Source organism: Aulonocara stuartgranti (assembly GCF_965226115.1).
Source record: "Aulonocara stuartgranti genome assembly, chromosome: 7".
NCBI classification, from domain to species: domain Eukaryota; kingdom Metazoa; phylum Chordata; class Actinopteri; order Cichliformes; family Cichlidae; genus Aulonocara; species Aulonocara stuartgranti.
Genome location: NC_138945.1, coordinates 25092374 through 25108595, shown reverse-complemented (window position 1 = coordinate 25108595; position 16222 = coordinate 25092374). Strand labels below are relative to the sequence as shown.

Here is a 16222-nt window from a genome sequence, read left to right as displayed (position 1 = left end):
AGTTTAAAGCTGAAAATATTTACTTTCATATAATTTGCACATATTTCAAGCTGTGTGCACATTTTATGTTTTCTTTTTAGAACTTTTTTTTTTTTAAAGAAAATTAAACTTTAGATAATTTATCCTGCAAAGTTATACAAACCTATGTCAATTCTGAAAGACTTTAAACCAAATAGTCTTTTTCAATAAAAAATTAAGGAAAAAAGCAGCTGAGAAAGAGTATAGTTTAACCCAACAACACTAAATCGTGCCAGACATTTGGAACATGTCTAGATGAAGTTTGTGGAATGTGGATGACAAACCTTGTCCTAAAGCTATTATGAATCTTACTTAAGTTTCCATTCAACCCCTCCAGCCGGTTGGGGCAGATGGCTACCTCTCCCTGAGCCTGATCCAAACAGAGGTCACTTCCTGGTAAACTGGAGTTTTCCCACAATCATCTAGTGCTTGCTCACAGGGGATCATCTGACTGTTGAGGTTTTCTCCAAAACTACTGCAGAGTTTTTACCGTAAAGCACCTTGAGGCAACTGTTGTTGTGTTTTGGCGCTGTATAAATAAACTTGAATTGAACTGAAGAAGCTTACATTTAAAATAAATCACATTGTTTGTGCACTAGAAGACCTAATGATCAGTGGAATTATTCTTTCAGACAACACAGACAGTGAATGCAATCTCTTCCCACTTTACTACAACATCATTTAGAGTCAGTAGCTTATTAAAAAGGAGTAAATTCAGCTGAAACAATAATGATGTTTTATTATTCACCCTTACCTCTATCAAAAAATGATGGCGGTAAGAGGAAACAGGTGAGACCTTTGTACGAAAATAGCTGTATTGTCAGATGACACCTACTTATGGAAGCTCCTTTCCACCACTGAACAAAAAACCCAAAACTTTTTTTGCCATCTGTAATCAAAACTTTGAGATAGCAACTTAAAACGTTGACAAGCTTTCATAACTACTTGACTGAAGTTTCGTATTGGCTTTATTTATTTTAAATGTAAATATTGTCTCTGCCATGTCTTAGTGCTGTCCTGCACAAGAAAGGAATCTCTAACATTGGAAAAATATATATTTTTTTAGTCAGGCCAATCATTCTTTAAATGGACATATGGACATGAAAAGTGTGTGGCAACTCTACACAAGCACCTTTTTCTTTGAGATAAAACATACTTAGATCAAATAAAATGTTAACTTTAACTAGGATGCACACAACTGACAGGGTGACACTTTAAATCTGTGGCAAGTTTAAAAAAAAAAAAAAAAAAAGGGGCCTCTTTACCATCAGTTCTGACAGCAAACCAGACTGAAGGCAAACTGGAGCATTTGAAAACATAAAAGCATGACAGGTCTTTTTATTTGGACCCTGACCCAACTCCTTTAGCACCAACAGATGGGAGAACAAAACTATACGGCTGACAATTCATTATCTGATTGCAAACACAGATTTTAGCCCCAAAAGATATATTTTACATTTAGAAAGTTTAGGAAAGGGTTCTACATCTTTATGATGGTGAGAGCAGGCTCAAGCTTTAATAAAACACATTTTCTTCTCCCATTTGGAAACACGGCAGCCGGAGATTCCTGTTCCTGTCCTGATTAATTCCTGTGAAGCAGAGAAACTCTGAAATGTCATCTCATTTATCTGTGAATTTTTTGGGAAAAACGTTCAATGACAATACAAATGATTTAAAATATGCAAATATTGTCTGTTGAGAATGTCAGTCTGTTAGAGTAGCAGGAGCTGTTTAAAAAAAACCAAAAAAACAACAACAAACAAAAACCCTTGTATGCGAGATAAAGACAATAAAATCAAAATAGAATTCAGACATTCAAATTATTTCTCTTGGACCTACAATGACCTTTGTTGCATTTTAGTGCATAAAGTTTTTATAGTCTCTACTCCACCATTTATTTCTTTTTCCAGTCCTCCAGCAAAATGATGTGCTCTTTAATGTATATGTTAAGTCTTTTTTTTGTACAATCCAAGCAGAGAGGTGCTGCTCTTAGAAAAAGTCCGATGCTTTCCGTCTTTTGGGAAGCTGCAGCAGATTGTCTGTGAGCGACGTGACGTCCTGAGAATTTGGAGTCTTTGCTTTGTTTGGCGTTGGCGTTCCCGAAGGAGTCGCCGGGCCCCCGAAGGGAGACTTGCATGCAGCGAGTCTGTGTGAGGGTGATGGGGTGTAACTTGCTCGCAGTGCTTTGTCTGTGTATTTGCTGGAAGTCCGATTTACGAGCCGTTGCAGGGCAGGCGAAAGGGCCGGGCTCAAACCTTTAGGCGTCAGGCTGCAAGACAAAGAATATAATGTTAGTTTCATTTCTTCAAGACTTCACAACTTTAATTCTGGTAGAAATGAAATGACAGACGCAGTGAGCATCAATACCTTGCAAGGTTCTCTGTGACTTTTCGTAACGCTTCCTGTTTCTTTGCACGGTTCTTAGCGGCAGCCTCGTTGGCCATCTTTAAACCAAGCCTTTCTCGTCTCCCTGGTTCTGGGATCTTTAACAAAAGGTAATTAAAGTCAACTATTTTATTTAAACAATTACAAATTAACCATCAATCCACCTGTAAATTCTCAGCACCTTAAAAGAAGGTCCATGATTCCTCTCAACATACGGGGTGTCTGATCCATCCAGACGAAATGGTGTGCTCTCGATCTCACCCCAGGTCATCAGAGGTGACTCGGCTACACCTGAAAGGACAAATGCATTAAGAGATCTAGTGCCAAAGCAGCTCCAAGCTGATTGTGGAAACAGATACTTTGGTATTCATGTTTTATCTGCTGTCTATCAAATACCACAATCGCTAACAATGAGAGGGGGGGGCTTGATTTTTGGCAGCAGGCGAAGCGAACAGACGAAACGTAGTCACATCACGTCTTTGATAAGGAAACAGTTCAATGTGGTAAACTTTTAATTCTTTAGCTGCCCCAGTCAGATAATGGAACAGGTCTGTTCTATGCAAAGCACAATAATAAGATTACTCACCAGGTGCAGGTGAAGGAGTTTTTACGTAACCATATCCATTCATTGATGGGGATTCATGTGGGATAAGCTCTTTCCCATCAGGACCTACTTTACCCTGTTTGAACTACAGAAACAACACAACATATGTTCTGCATCATCAAGAAATCCACTTTTTTGCCTCCCCTACCTCCATTTGAACAGACTGGCAGGCAGTGCAAGCACTTCATTCAGAAATAAGTGGCACATAAAGGCAACGACAGTCATTGTTTTAAATACAGTATCACATTAACAACACCTACCTGTGCATTGAGAGCTGCTGCCTGCTGAATCTGGCTCTTGTTGAGAGCTTTGCTGAATGGGTCTCCAACAAAGCGAGTGTTCTTGTGAACCACCTCCCTTGGTTTCTTGAAGATGGCATCATCATCTTTAACACCTGATTTTAAAAAAGGAAGAAAATAATAATAATTGTAGAACAAAATAAAAACCTCACTCACTGACACACACAAGTGAATTTAGCCAATTTTGCAAATTCACACAACTACCGACGCTCAAGCCTCCTACCCTCTGGATAATACATCAAGGCATTCTTGGCTTTGTACTCCCAGGTCTCCAGTCCAGCTTTGGTGCATTCGAGTGCTGCCTTCTCTACTGATGGTAAGGCAAGGTTCTGCTCATGACGCTGGAAAACAATCACAAGCTTTTATAAATGATTTGAATGCAGCCAAGAGGTAGGATCTATTAACACTCACCTAAGTCTATTTGGTGACTCAGTTTAGCATGTTTTAGGTGAGTGGTTTACTACTCAGGGGCAGGGATAGCTCAGTAGGTAGAGTGGTGGCCCCATGATCGGAAGGTCGGGGGTTCGACTCCACTGAACGGCTACCCTGAGGTACCCCTGAGCAAGGTACCGTCCCTACACACTGCTCCCCGGGCGCTGCACTGGTGGCTGCCCACTGCTTCACTGGGTGAATGGGTTAAATGCAGAGGAACTATTTCCCTATGGGGACTAACACGCACACTTTACACTTTAACTTTACTCGACAAGCCTGTTGCTCTTATTTTGAAAGACTGTGAAACAAAGACTCCTGTTAGGAGTCTATCTTTAGAATAAGGGACTCATACTCATCCTCTTCAACTCCAAACTCTTCTCAGAAGTTACACTACGTCACACTAGCTTTACCTGGTGGAGTGACTAAAGTTTATTTACATTTATTTTGTCTTTTGGTTTTTTTTTTTAAGGAGTTCTGCACAAGACTGTCTTGGTAAAAATCTTTATAAAAGCAATCTTCTGTTTGTACAGTAGCATCTGGGAAATAGCTTCGTGTTCTTGTTTATTGGCAGCTGACAAAGCTTCTGGGTGCACTAATGTCACCTTCTGGTGGCACAAGTCTATTACGTCATACCAGACATGAGTTTCTTTTTTCTTGTTTTAAAAAGAATGGAAAATGCTGTTTATCCTTTAAGACAAGAAACAGCTGCACAAAGTATTTTTTAAGCAATGTAACTGCTATTAAAGGGGGGAATAAATCCTGAGTATAATTTAATTAGTTAGTATATAATTAGTTAGTATATATACTAAGTGAATATATAATGCACCTCTACCAGAAGGAAGTGGTATTAATGGTCCTACAAACTGTTCGCTGACCACCATGCGATGAGCAAATAGAAGAAGCAACACATTAGCTTCCATTTGCTGGCAGATAAAAGGCGTGTGGCACATTCAGATGCGATGCTACTATATAAAACAGGGGAAACATGCAGAGCCAAAGAGGACTACAGCCTGAAAAACAAAACAAAAAAATCTGGTTCACCGCAAACTCCACCAGGTAAAGCTAGAGTGAGCAATCTCAAAAAAACTGTTTCTAGTTTTTGGTGAATAACAATTCTAGTTTAAATGGTCATCCCTAACATACGTGCTCCACATCGCCACAAATTATGAGTTTAAGTCTGTGGGAAACTAATGCAATGATTTAAATACTTTTACAAGTTTTTGCGATAAATTGACACTCGTGAACATATGAAAGCCCCAGAAAACAGATCAGCACACCTGCATTTACACAGCTAACCATCCATACCTGTTTGAATTCAGCTTCAGCCTCATACAACCAGGCATGCTTCAGTTTCTCCTTGTCTTTTGCCAGATCCATTATCTGTTCAAAGGATGCATTATCCTCACTGGTATTCTTAGCGAGGAAGCGGTCCAGGCTGGGCAGATTTTGTTCTTCTGTGTCGTCAGCCCTCTTCTCTAGAAAAAAAGAAAAAATACCAATAATTTCTCATAGTCGATCAATTTAGTGCCAAACATGTTAACCACTAATGAGAAACAGAATGGTATACAATATGGGAAAGCATGTAAATGTCAAAAGAAGGATTAACAGCGAGACGTGGATGTGAAGCTTTAACAAATTACACATTTACTGCATGTCGTTATGTGTTCATCACCCTGCTTACTTACCTCCATCTACAGCTTTAGCAGAATAAGTGGAAGCAGGGGATCCCAACTGGCCCACTGGTGTTTCAAAGCTAGCAGGCGTCACATCTTACACAAACAGAAGAGAAAGAAAAAATTTGAATGAGAAAAAAAAACACCTGTTGAATTCAAGTATTTTATCATTAACAAGTATTTTACTTGGAGAACACATAATGTCTTATTTAATTCCACTTCACTCACATGGTGCAGAAGACTGCGGTGTAGATTTTGTCAACGAAGATCCGTATCGGATGGAAATTTCTCTCATCCTCTCCAGGTCTCCATTTTCCTCTGCTTCAAGATATTCCTTCTGTGCCTGCAGCTTTGTCACATCTGGGAAAAAGTCCCTCTGGATAATTTTCTCTAAGCTCTGTCAACAAAAACAAAACACAAGCAGAAGGTTAATACAGAGGACATATTACCAGGAAATATGGGCTTATGGCACATAGAGATGTGTTCAGATGTTTACATACACTCATCATGGGCATGGATGTCATGGTAATTTTAGTCTTAATTTTTTTTTTTGAATAGTTTGTTTCCATGGTGCAATTACTGCACAGTACACGACTTTAATCAATTAAAAAATTAACAACAACAAAAAAACAAGAGTGTACACATTTGAATTCACTTTGGATTTTCTCTAATTCAAACAGGGTTAGATATATGTAAACAGGTTCAATATATACACACACTAAAATCTTTTGAGTGTTGCTAAAGGTTTAACAAAGCCAAAACAAGGGCAAGGACACAACAAGGACAAAACTTTGTGTAACTGATCACGACTGACTACAACTGGTATTTTCTCTTCACCAGCATAGAAAGGATTTGTTTGACTGTAGTCACTGGATTGACCAATACTCAGAACAATGGGAAGGTCCAGTGAACACAATGAAGATCTAAGAATGAGAAGTTTAGATTTACACAAGTTGCAAAGATCTCTTGAATCCATTTCTAAACAACTGCAGATTACAAGATCATCATTTCAAATAACTGTACGTAAAAGATTAACAGATGTGTCACCACTTTGCAGAGGTCTTAAAGAAAATCCAAACTGTCAACCTCAGATGACAGGAAATTGGTTAGGCTGTTCAGGAACAACCCTGTAACCACCAAGGCATAAAACCTGCCATGAACTGAAAACTGCTGAAGAAAAAAAAAGTTTTTCCACTCACTGTGGACCAACTGGGAGCTGACCAAGAAAGAAGCCTCTGCTCTAAAATCGATACCTTTAAAAACTCGACTTAAACTTGTTGCTGCCCACATGGAGAAGCCAAATGCCTTCTGGAGAAAGGTTTTATGGTCAGAAGTGACAAAGTTTGAGCTCATTGGCCACAATGTCAAGAGTTACATTTGGAGGACTAAAGGTGAGGTTTCCAAACAGAAGTTACGAAGGTAATTATGGTTCTGTGAATTCCCAGAAGACTGCCAGTGACAATAAACAATGCAGCTATGTCTTCTTGTGCTCAGTGCAGGTTGAGATTTCATATAAACAAAGTCAACTGTGTGACCTGTAGGCTACCTACGCGTGTACACCATAAAACCCCCCCGGTACCCTACATCCGATCTCTATAAATGTTCTTGCACTGAGATGCTCCAAGTGAACTGCATGACTGGCAGTTATCTGGGAGTTCACAGAACCGTGGTAACTTTTGTAACTTTAATTAGGTTTCTTTCCCTCCTGCCTACAGAAGTTGCAGTAAACAATGAAGATGACTTATACTTGCAGTGTCGTGAGGAAAAACTTACTGGTCAGCCAATGGCAGAATAGTTGAAGCTTGAGTGGGTCCTGAGACCAGATTAAGTCAGGTGACCCTAGCAACCGTGTAAGGCACTGCCAAGGATTCTGCTGCACAGATTTCCCCTCATGGAACACCTCGAATTACTGCCCAGGCAATGTTCCTGGTAGTGTGGCAACTAATATCTGAAGAGACTTTTTGTACATCTGTTTTACTGTGTCAACAATCTGGTGGGAAAGCTGTTTTGGCAGAGCTTTTCCCTTTTTCTTACAAATATAACATATAGCCCTGCTCTGAGCTTAAACTCTGAGTTGCCACAGTATACAGACACACAGGACCCCACTCACCAGACTGAGGAGTGTGGAGAACCAGATCCTTGATGGCCATCTAGGTCCTATCAAGAGACCCTGTGGTCTGACTGCCCCACTGTGTGAAACAGTAGCATTATTAAAAGACCCTCTGGATGGCATTGTGGCAATGGGCTGTGTGCTCCAACACAAGAAAATTTGTAAAACTTGTGGACTGCGGTTAAAGCCACGTCTGTGCCAGGAACCAAATCAGTTTAAATGAACTCTAACAATTCTTCTAAGAAGAGTGATCCAATATCCAGCTAGATTTATTTAGGGCTTTTTGATAGCTACTTAAGTGTCTCGTCGTGGTGCAACTGGTTAAACAATTTTTAACCAAATATTTTCGGGGTATAAGCATGCCATTACCATGCTATTCATGTAAATTTAGTAACTTAATCCTTACTTGAGCAATTTGCTATTGCACTTTCATATCGTGAAGTACTGTCATAACAAGCACCTTACTTTAAACCTATACGTAGATTTGATAAGTAAACACGTTTTCCACACTGACTGCATAATATTTGGAGCTGTTATACACTTCTATGTCTGTCCAGACTAGTACAATAAAGTATTTAGTCTAAAGAAATGTAGCTGTGTTGTACATTACCTGCCTGCTAACTTACAGTTGTTAGCTAACACAGTCGCGCCTGTCTATGTCTGCTATTATTTACCTCAATGTATTCCTCCTCATCCAGGACGTTTCTCTTCAGCGTTCCCTTCTCCTCATCCTCTGGTTGCTGTTGAAGAGCCACTGTTGAGACCGCCAAAGGGACGAGAGTCCCGGACAGTGCTTTCCTCACGCTGGCGCTGCCCTCCATTGTGGTCCCTGTTAGCCTCCTAGCCAGATGGCTAAATAATCTTCTACTACAAATAGCGACGAAAATTAAGCTATTAGAGGGTGTTTCTTTCAGTGGGTTAACACCGTTTAAATAGTTAACCAACAACGTAAAAACCCGATACTTAAAAATGCCCAACGCCACCAACTCTAACACATTAGCTGACTTTTAGCCACCAGCGTACAAACAACGCACAGCCGAACACTACGTCACCGGAAATTTACGGCTTCGCTAGAATTTTCCAAAATAAACCCTGAAAGCCAACAGCGGTTTGATAGTTCGCAGACCTTAACTTAAATTTAAAAAAAAAAAATAATAATAAAAATATTTATATATATAATTTTTAAAAAGGCTTTATATAGTTTTTGTTTCATGAAATACACTTACACTCCATTTACAGTACAGAAGACAAACTCTAGTGTCATGTCTCACAGTGGCTTTACAAAAGCACAAGACCTTCACATGTGGAGTTTTTAGTGCCTAACAATTTAATAATTTTTTTATATATTTATTTACAGTGTAAACAATTAGTCAGAAGTGATTTAAACTTTTGAAACATTTTCATGCCTGTCATCACCAGAAACGAACAACATTTTGTGGGAAAATTTATATTAGACATACTAAACATATTAATGACTTCATTGTAATTTTCAGATATAGCAAACCATCCACTGAGCCATGTTGGACTCTTTGGCGGGCTAGTTCTGACCCCCTGGTCGTTTGTTTGACAAAGAAATGCTAAAGTAAGGCGTTAAAATTCTATTTAAAAAAAATAAAAAATAATAATAATACCGTAATAATAATAATAAGTTAGCTGCGTTTTCTATTGGTGGCACAAAAAAGGCATTTCTTCTTTTCTTAAAAAAATCCCCAGACAACTGTATTTTTTCTCAAGGACACGTTTTTTTTTAACAGTCTGTGCAAACTACAACAACCCATTTACAAATTCAAGGTTTTACTTACAGTAATAGTATCAATACATGCCAGGATTTTACATATATGGTTACATATAAGAATTATATGTTACATATAGGTATATGCAAACTATTTTGATTGGATCACACAGAGCCATGCAAACTTCTTTTTTTTTCACTTTTTTTCTGTGTTTCCCACAACAAATGAAAGTCTTTTCTGACGTCTCCACTTGGCTCTTCTGTTTTTAAACCAAACCTGATTGACAGAAAAGAGGCAACATTGTTGAGCTGTCATTTTATTAAATTCAGTATCTACAGTAGTCTTTATTCACATTTACATTATTAGCAGACCATCATATTTAATAAAAACAATTATGTGATGCTGCAGTGTTACCTCCACTCTCTCTTCTCTTAAGTGAGTGCGCTGTGCGAGTTTCTCTCTTGTGTTCACATCTGGGTACTGGTTCTGCAGGAACAGCTCCTCCAGTGCGTCCAGCTGTTCCTCAGTGAAAATGGTCCGGTGACGCCGGGTTCGCCTCTGTTGACTGGGTGACTGCTCCTCCCTGTGAGTGTCTCCCAGCCTGCACGAATCTGAGAGGATTGCTGGGTTCCAGCCATACTGACAAGCTGCAGGGAGGAGGTCTGATTTAAGGTTGGGGGAGCAGAATCAAGCTCAACCACAGACAAAAGCGGAAGGTATGGTCCTACCTTCGTGGATGAAGTCAGGCTGGAGTATGTCAGCACAGTGGGAGCAGTAGCAGCAGCACAGGCAGGCATGATGAGCCGCCTCTGTTTGGCCTCCAGCAGGACTCACTGTCTTCTCTTTTAAGCCAAGACCACTCGCTCCGTAGGACCGTTTATCTCCACTCCTGCTCGGATACTTCAGGATGTTCTCAATAGTAAAGGGGAACTTCTGCCTCTCCATCCTGATCAGTCCACCTCCAAAGAGGTTTCAGTGAAAGCTCAAAAGCAGTGGTGATCACAGGTTATCGTGACACACACACAGAGGACTTTTCGAGCCTCAGTTGCTCTTCTCCTTCTCCTTCTTCTCTTTACAGCAGCGTGTCAAGCCCTTATAGTGAAATTGGGAGGCCAAAAAAAAAAGAAGTAAAACCATAATCCCCCCCTATGGACCAGACACATAAAAACGGTTGAAACTTAATTCCTTGCTAATCTGGGCAGTTTTGTGAAGAGGTTAGGGAGGATGGCAGATTCAGTTAATCTCGCCTCATTCCTTTCTTCAAAAGAAATCAGATTTCGCTGCATAAAATGAGAAGTGGAGAGCTCCTAAGATCCTTATTGTTAAGGTTTTAGAGGAAAGGGGATTTCTTGGTATTAGAAACCTGGATTTAAAGATGAGCGTTCTTGGTGTGGCCACAGACTTGTGTATGCTGAGTCTGAGGATTAGTTCTTCAAATTCACTTCATAATGTCGCTTCCACGTATAGCTCTGTCAACAAACGATCCTGCATAAATTGGTATATTTATTTACACAAGCTGGGGCTACACTGTCAACAACAATGCAGACTTAAAGTGATTACAAAGTGATTAGGGCGCTGCAGATGATGGGGTGACTCATTTGGCCCGTGTATGTTTGCACACAGAGAGAGAAAATTCAGAGATATGGATCCATCCCAGTCGTTTGTATTCACGATCGTGCATCATGTGTCTTATCTTTGTGCTGCAGTCTTTTCAGTCTGACTTTTCTGACAATGTGCGCAGCTGAGGTAAAGCTATTACAGGTTAAATTCAGCCCCCCCACCACCACCACCTCCAACCCCGACAAATCCTGTGATTTCATACAAGGCAATACACCTTTTTTTTCCCCCTCCCAGAGAATTAATGGATTTCCACAATCTGTCCTAAGCTCCCTTTATAAGCGCTTTTTGAAAACAGATAACAATAAACACCATCTCATCCTTTTCACTCGGGTTTAATAGCATCCAGATTGTTGATGTATAGTTTGCGCAGAAAGTGAGATCCTTATCTGCAGTTATTGTGGTTCTCAATAGAAGGAATTGTACTATATCCATGTTGGTTCAAACAGTTCAAAATTCATTACTGGGGATTACAACAATAAAGATCCATTTTATTGTTGTAAGCAATATTTGGTACAAGGAGTAAAAGAGAAAAGAACCACAGCCGATGGGTGGCAGATGAATTCTTTTCCGCATTTTTAGGAGATTCAAAAATAGTATAAAACTCTTTGTCTTAAGGAAAAATCTTGCTTGATATGCTGGAATTTATTACACTGAATATCACATGAATTGTACAATGTATTTTTAAAAGTGCTTTATAAATAAAGTATGTTGGTATGGTATTATAAGGTAGTTGTGAATGAATAACTGTTCAAAATAATAATTTCATAATCATAATCATTAAAATGGACCTTGGCTCAGCACCTCTGTCAACATTCTTCTGATTGGCTGCCTCTACAATACACAGGTGGACAGGTTGACTATCTCCAGTGCAGAAGGTCTGCAGAAGTCTGGGGAGGATGTATCTACACAGCATCAGATAGTAGTCTGTAGGATGGAAATCAACAAGAGGAAGCGCGTGAAGGCAGAGGCAAGGATTAAATAGTGGAGGTTGAAAAAAGTAGAATGTTGTGCAGATAACAGATAACTGTTAAAGTGCTGAAGGAAACTGGCAAGAAGGCTTTTGCTGTATCCTCTGGGCAGAAAAGCAAGAGACTTGGTTGTGAAAATACAGGAAAGTATTTAAAGGAAGGAGTTGGCAAAGAAAAAGTGGGATAATCGAAGAGATGAAGAGAGGAGGCAGGGGTACCAGGAGGCTAGGCGTATAGCAGCAAAGAGACAAGAAAAAGGCTTTCAAAGAGTTATATTTGAGGCTGGACGCTAAGGAAGAAGAAAAGGACTCATGAGAGATTGAACTGATGGTCAGGGTGATTAAGGACAGAGATGGAAATACACAAAAAAGTGAAGAGAGTGAAGGTGAAGAAGCAAAACATAATATGTGTGTCAGTGAGAGGAAGATGGGTGTAACAGTGAAGATGCAAGGAAGAGAGGTAGTGAAGGTGAAATATCAGGCTGTACCTGGGCTCAGTCATCCAAACCAGTGGACAGAGCACAACAGAGGTGAAGATAAGAGCGCAGGAGGGTGGACCGAGAGGACACGAGTGTTAGGGGTGATTTGTGACGGAAGGATAACAGCAATAATGAAAGGATGATTAGACGACAGTGAGACCTGCTGTGATGTATGGTTCGGAGACGATGGCACTAACAATAAGACGGGAGGTGGATCTGAAGGTGGAAGAGCTGGATGCTAAGATTGTCAGTGGGAGTTATAGAGGCAAGGTTGAGATGGTTTGGAGATTTGGAGAGGAGAGATAGAGGAAAAGAGGAAAACCATAGAGCAGATTCATGGATGTAGTGAAGCAGGACATGCAGGGGGTTGGTGTGACAGAGGAGGAGGCTGGGGAGACGATGAGATGAAGGCAGATGAACCCTAAAGGGAGCAGCTGAAAGAAGAGAAGAAGACGACACTGTCTGTGTTTTATGAGAAGACTGAATAAATAAACTAAATGAGGCGGCGGGTGAATGAGACACTGTAATCATTATAATAACTTCTTTTTTGTTGTGTGACACTGCATTTGAAAGACAGAGCCTGGAAAATATTAGTTGCCACACAGAATGTTGATTTGCTTGGATGCTTCTGAGCGTGTGCGCTCTTTAGGGTTACGTGTCACAGTCTTATATTTTAAATGGCTATTCAGACAGAAAGCGCGTGGGTGGAAAAAATGAGAAGATTAAAGGACACAAATCAAATCAGTGCACATCAGACAGGAGACACTGGATTATAAATACACCCACACACGGACTGTTGATAAACGAGCAGGGAGCTGTGCAAGGCAGCAGAACGCTGACGTGTGAAAATGCTCAGCTTCTCTGCTTGGTGCTTGGTGTTTGGACCCAGGCCCAATACCTCCTGCAGAAACAGAGATTGAATCAGGGCGACCGGGGGATCACACCCTCCTACTCTTTCTGTTTCCTCCTGAACTTGTGCAGAAAAAAAAAAACTGTAGACATAATGCACCAACAGGGAGGAGGAATCTGGAGTACCACTCCATTGTTGCATAAAGTATTTTTTAATTGCATTGCACAATGTTTTTCTTTATTGTGTTTTTAAAATATATATATATTATATCCCCTCAAGGACCTGAAGTGGGATCTGGTGTTTAGTTTGTTTTGCTTCAAAATCATGGCGCAAGACTGAGCTTGCAAGAAAAAGATGGAATCAAAAAGGGAGTAACAGGGAAAAATTGCGCAATTTCTTTTTTTGGTCTGCTTTTTTCATTCTGCAGCTCAGGTTATAGAGACTCGCTTCCTCTTCACACTCATATTTACAATTTTATTCATTTCCCAAAAAATAAATAACAGCTAAACAGACAAAAAACACATTAAACAAATTAAAGATTCGATTTGTATCATTTTCATTTCATTTCACTGACAGCTCAAATGCACACATAAACAAAGACTTCAAGAGGTTTGTGCAGATGTTCTGCTCTTTATCACCTTTTTAATTTTTTTTTAAAGGAGTGCACACTTCACTGTGGATTGATCGACACAGGCCCTTAAAAGGCCTTTTCAAGCTTTTTCCAGTCACCTCTGAGGACCTGTGAAAGCTGTTGTGTTAGATGTGCACTTTGAATTTAATCATACTCTGTGTGCGTTCATGTAGGGGGAGGGACGCCCCTCCAGCCCATGCTTCCAGTTTCACCTCTTACATTTGGGACACTTGACTTCAGCAGTTGGAGAAATCTGTAGCACAGGGGTTTTGGTTCACTTAATATTTTTTTTTATCCCTGCACCTTAATTGATTACTCGTGTACTCAATAAAGACATGAGAATAAAAGCACTGAGTACCTTATTGATTGTGTTTGTCTATAACTGTGACTTAGATGAAGATCTGACAACGTTCAGTAATAAATGCAGAAATCCTGTAGGTTATATGCCAGGGTTTCCTTACCTTTTGGACTTTTGACTCCTTAAAATGAAATAAAGTCTACTTGAGACCCCCAATCACAGGTTAACCTATAGAGATGCCTCAGTATGGTGATGACATTAAGGAAAGCCTAGGGTGCCAAAATAACTTAAGTAAGTACATCATTAAATAATGAATGAAATGTGTCTTTAATTAATAAAATATTAGGTGATTAGCTCCCAACAAACTAAACAAAGAGCACTTCTAATCTCCCACGCTAATCTGAAATCCGTGTATGTATGACTTAAAACATAAATACACATAAATCCTACATGTACAGTTTTACAGTATATTTGAATGCAACTTTTCCAGCTAGGTAAATATTGTAAACCAGAAATTAAGCTAACAAAAGCTCCGAGGACTGCCTTCCCACAGAGTCAGCCGGCATCTTTCCTGCCTTTATTGTAGCTGCATTTTCTTTTCTTTGTGGAAGTAGCTTGTTGCTTTGTACTGTGTCAACATTTCCTCTCTTGGGAGCTGTTTAGGTGCAGGAAAAGTGGCGAATGTTAACATGCACTTGACCCACAATGGCAGTCTTTTGTGCTTTCTTCATAACCACTTTAGAAAAGTGTGTGCCCTGCAGTGTTGACTTCTGAATACTAGAGGTAGTCTTCATGTGGTAAACTGTCTTAACTAGATTGTTGATTTGTGTATCTGTGGTTTTGCATATTTTTCTCTTCCAGGTGTTGTGCTTTTCTAATTATGTTCTATCATTTTATTATATTCTCTTCCCTTTTCTTTTTTCTTCCAGACTTTCCCCCAATGTGCCAGCTTTGATATTGTTATAATACACATTAACCAAGTAATAATAATAATAATAACGACAATTTTATATATATATATATATATATATATATATATATATATATATATATATATATATATATATATATATATATATATATATATATATATATATATATATATAAGGGGTGCAACGATACACAAGATTCACGGTTCGATATTTTTTCGATACAAAAAAAAATGTTCATGCCTTTTTAATTTGTCATTTATTAAAATTATAAATATATATTTTAACTCAAAAGTACAGTTTTTAAATTTAATGTTGCTGAAACAACAAAGTAATAAAAAAAATAAATCTATCTGATTGAGGAATCACTCATCTTTGGAAAAGAGAGTTTATTACAGAGAAATGGTTCTTTCCAAAATAAAAGCTATACTATACGCTTCTTCTGGGCTATATTCTCAGCAGCATATTAAACATATCAGGTCCCCATAAGGAGAATCGTGTGCTAACGGCTGTCTAAATGACTCGGGTAAAGTTTGTAGCATGCTTGTTGTTTTTGTCTTTGCACTAGGATGATGTCAGAGTAAATGTGCAGTCACATTCGTTTTGTTCCCACTAGTGCTGTCAGCGTTAATCTGAAATGATTTTAACGCCACAACACGGCAAATCTCCATTAACGAGCTACTGCGGATCGCCCAGTGCGTGGGGCTGGACGGCCAACACGTTAACGAGCTAACTGCGCTAACGCACTAGCTCCCACCAATGTAACTGAGCATTGCATGGCACATCCAACATACTGTTTTACTTTTGTCCATGACGTGCTTACCTTCAGGGTAATACGCCACATGAAAACCAAAATAGTTCCAACGCCACATCTCTCCTGTCTGGCTAGCTTGCCCTGCGCTCAGTGAATCTGCGTTTGATTACTCCACCTAGGCTGCAATGTCTAGCGCAGATCCACTGAGCGCTCAACACAGACAGCATCGTCAGAAGGAAAGTTGATAAAATAAATAAAAAATTTTGTATTGTTCGATACATATGCGTACCGAACCGAAAGCACTGTATCGAACGGTTCAATATCGATACGAATATCGTTGCACCCCTAATATATATATGTATATATATTTATTAGGGGTGCAACGACAAACTTTACCCGAGTCATTTAGACAGCCGTTAGCACACGATTCTCCTTATGGA

At 39.4% G+C, this 16222-nt stretch overlaps 2 protein-coding genes across 2 annotated transcripts; both read right to left on the bottom strand.

The window, feature by feature from the left end:
- Positions 1 to 968: 968 nt before the first annotated feature.
- ess2 (ess-2 splicing factor homolog) lies at positions 969 to 8560 on the bottom strand. The gene is made up of 10 exons (XM_082542053.1): positions 8196 to 8560; positions 5640 to 5808; positions 5424 to 5507; positions 5044 to 5213; positions 3530 to 3647; positions 3268 to 3401; positions 2990 to 3092; positions 2585 to 2694; positions 2386 to 2501; positions 969 to 2287 (listed from the first exon to the last, which is right to left on the bottom strand). Exons 1-10 carry the CDS (start codon positions 8340 to 8342, stop codon positions 2008 to 2010), a joined length of 1431 nt encoding a protein of 476 aa, XP_082398179.1. The 5' UTR covers positions 8343 to 8560; the 3' UTR covers positions 969 to 2007.
- Positions 8561 to 8940: 380 nt separating this feature from the next.
- On the bottom strand, positions 8941 to 10974 carry LOC309711638 (visual system homeobox 1). Its single transcript, XM_082542054.1, has 3 exons — positions 9983 to 10974; positions 9669 to 9901; positions 8941 to 9530 (listed from the first exon to the last, which is right to left on the bottom strand). The coding sequence occupies exons 1-3, from the start codon at positions 10197 to 10199 to the stop codon at positions 9450 to 9452; spliced, it is 531 nt and encodes a 176-aa protein (XP_082398180.1). The 5' UTR covers positions 10200 to 10974; the 3' UTR covers positions 8941 to 9449.
- Between the last annotated feature and the right edge of the window lie 5248 nt (positions 10975 to 16222).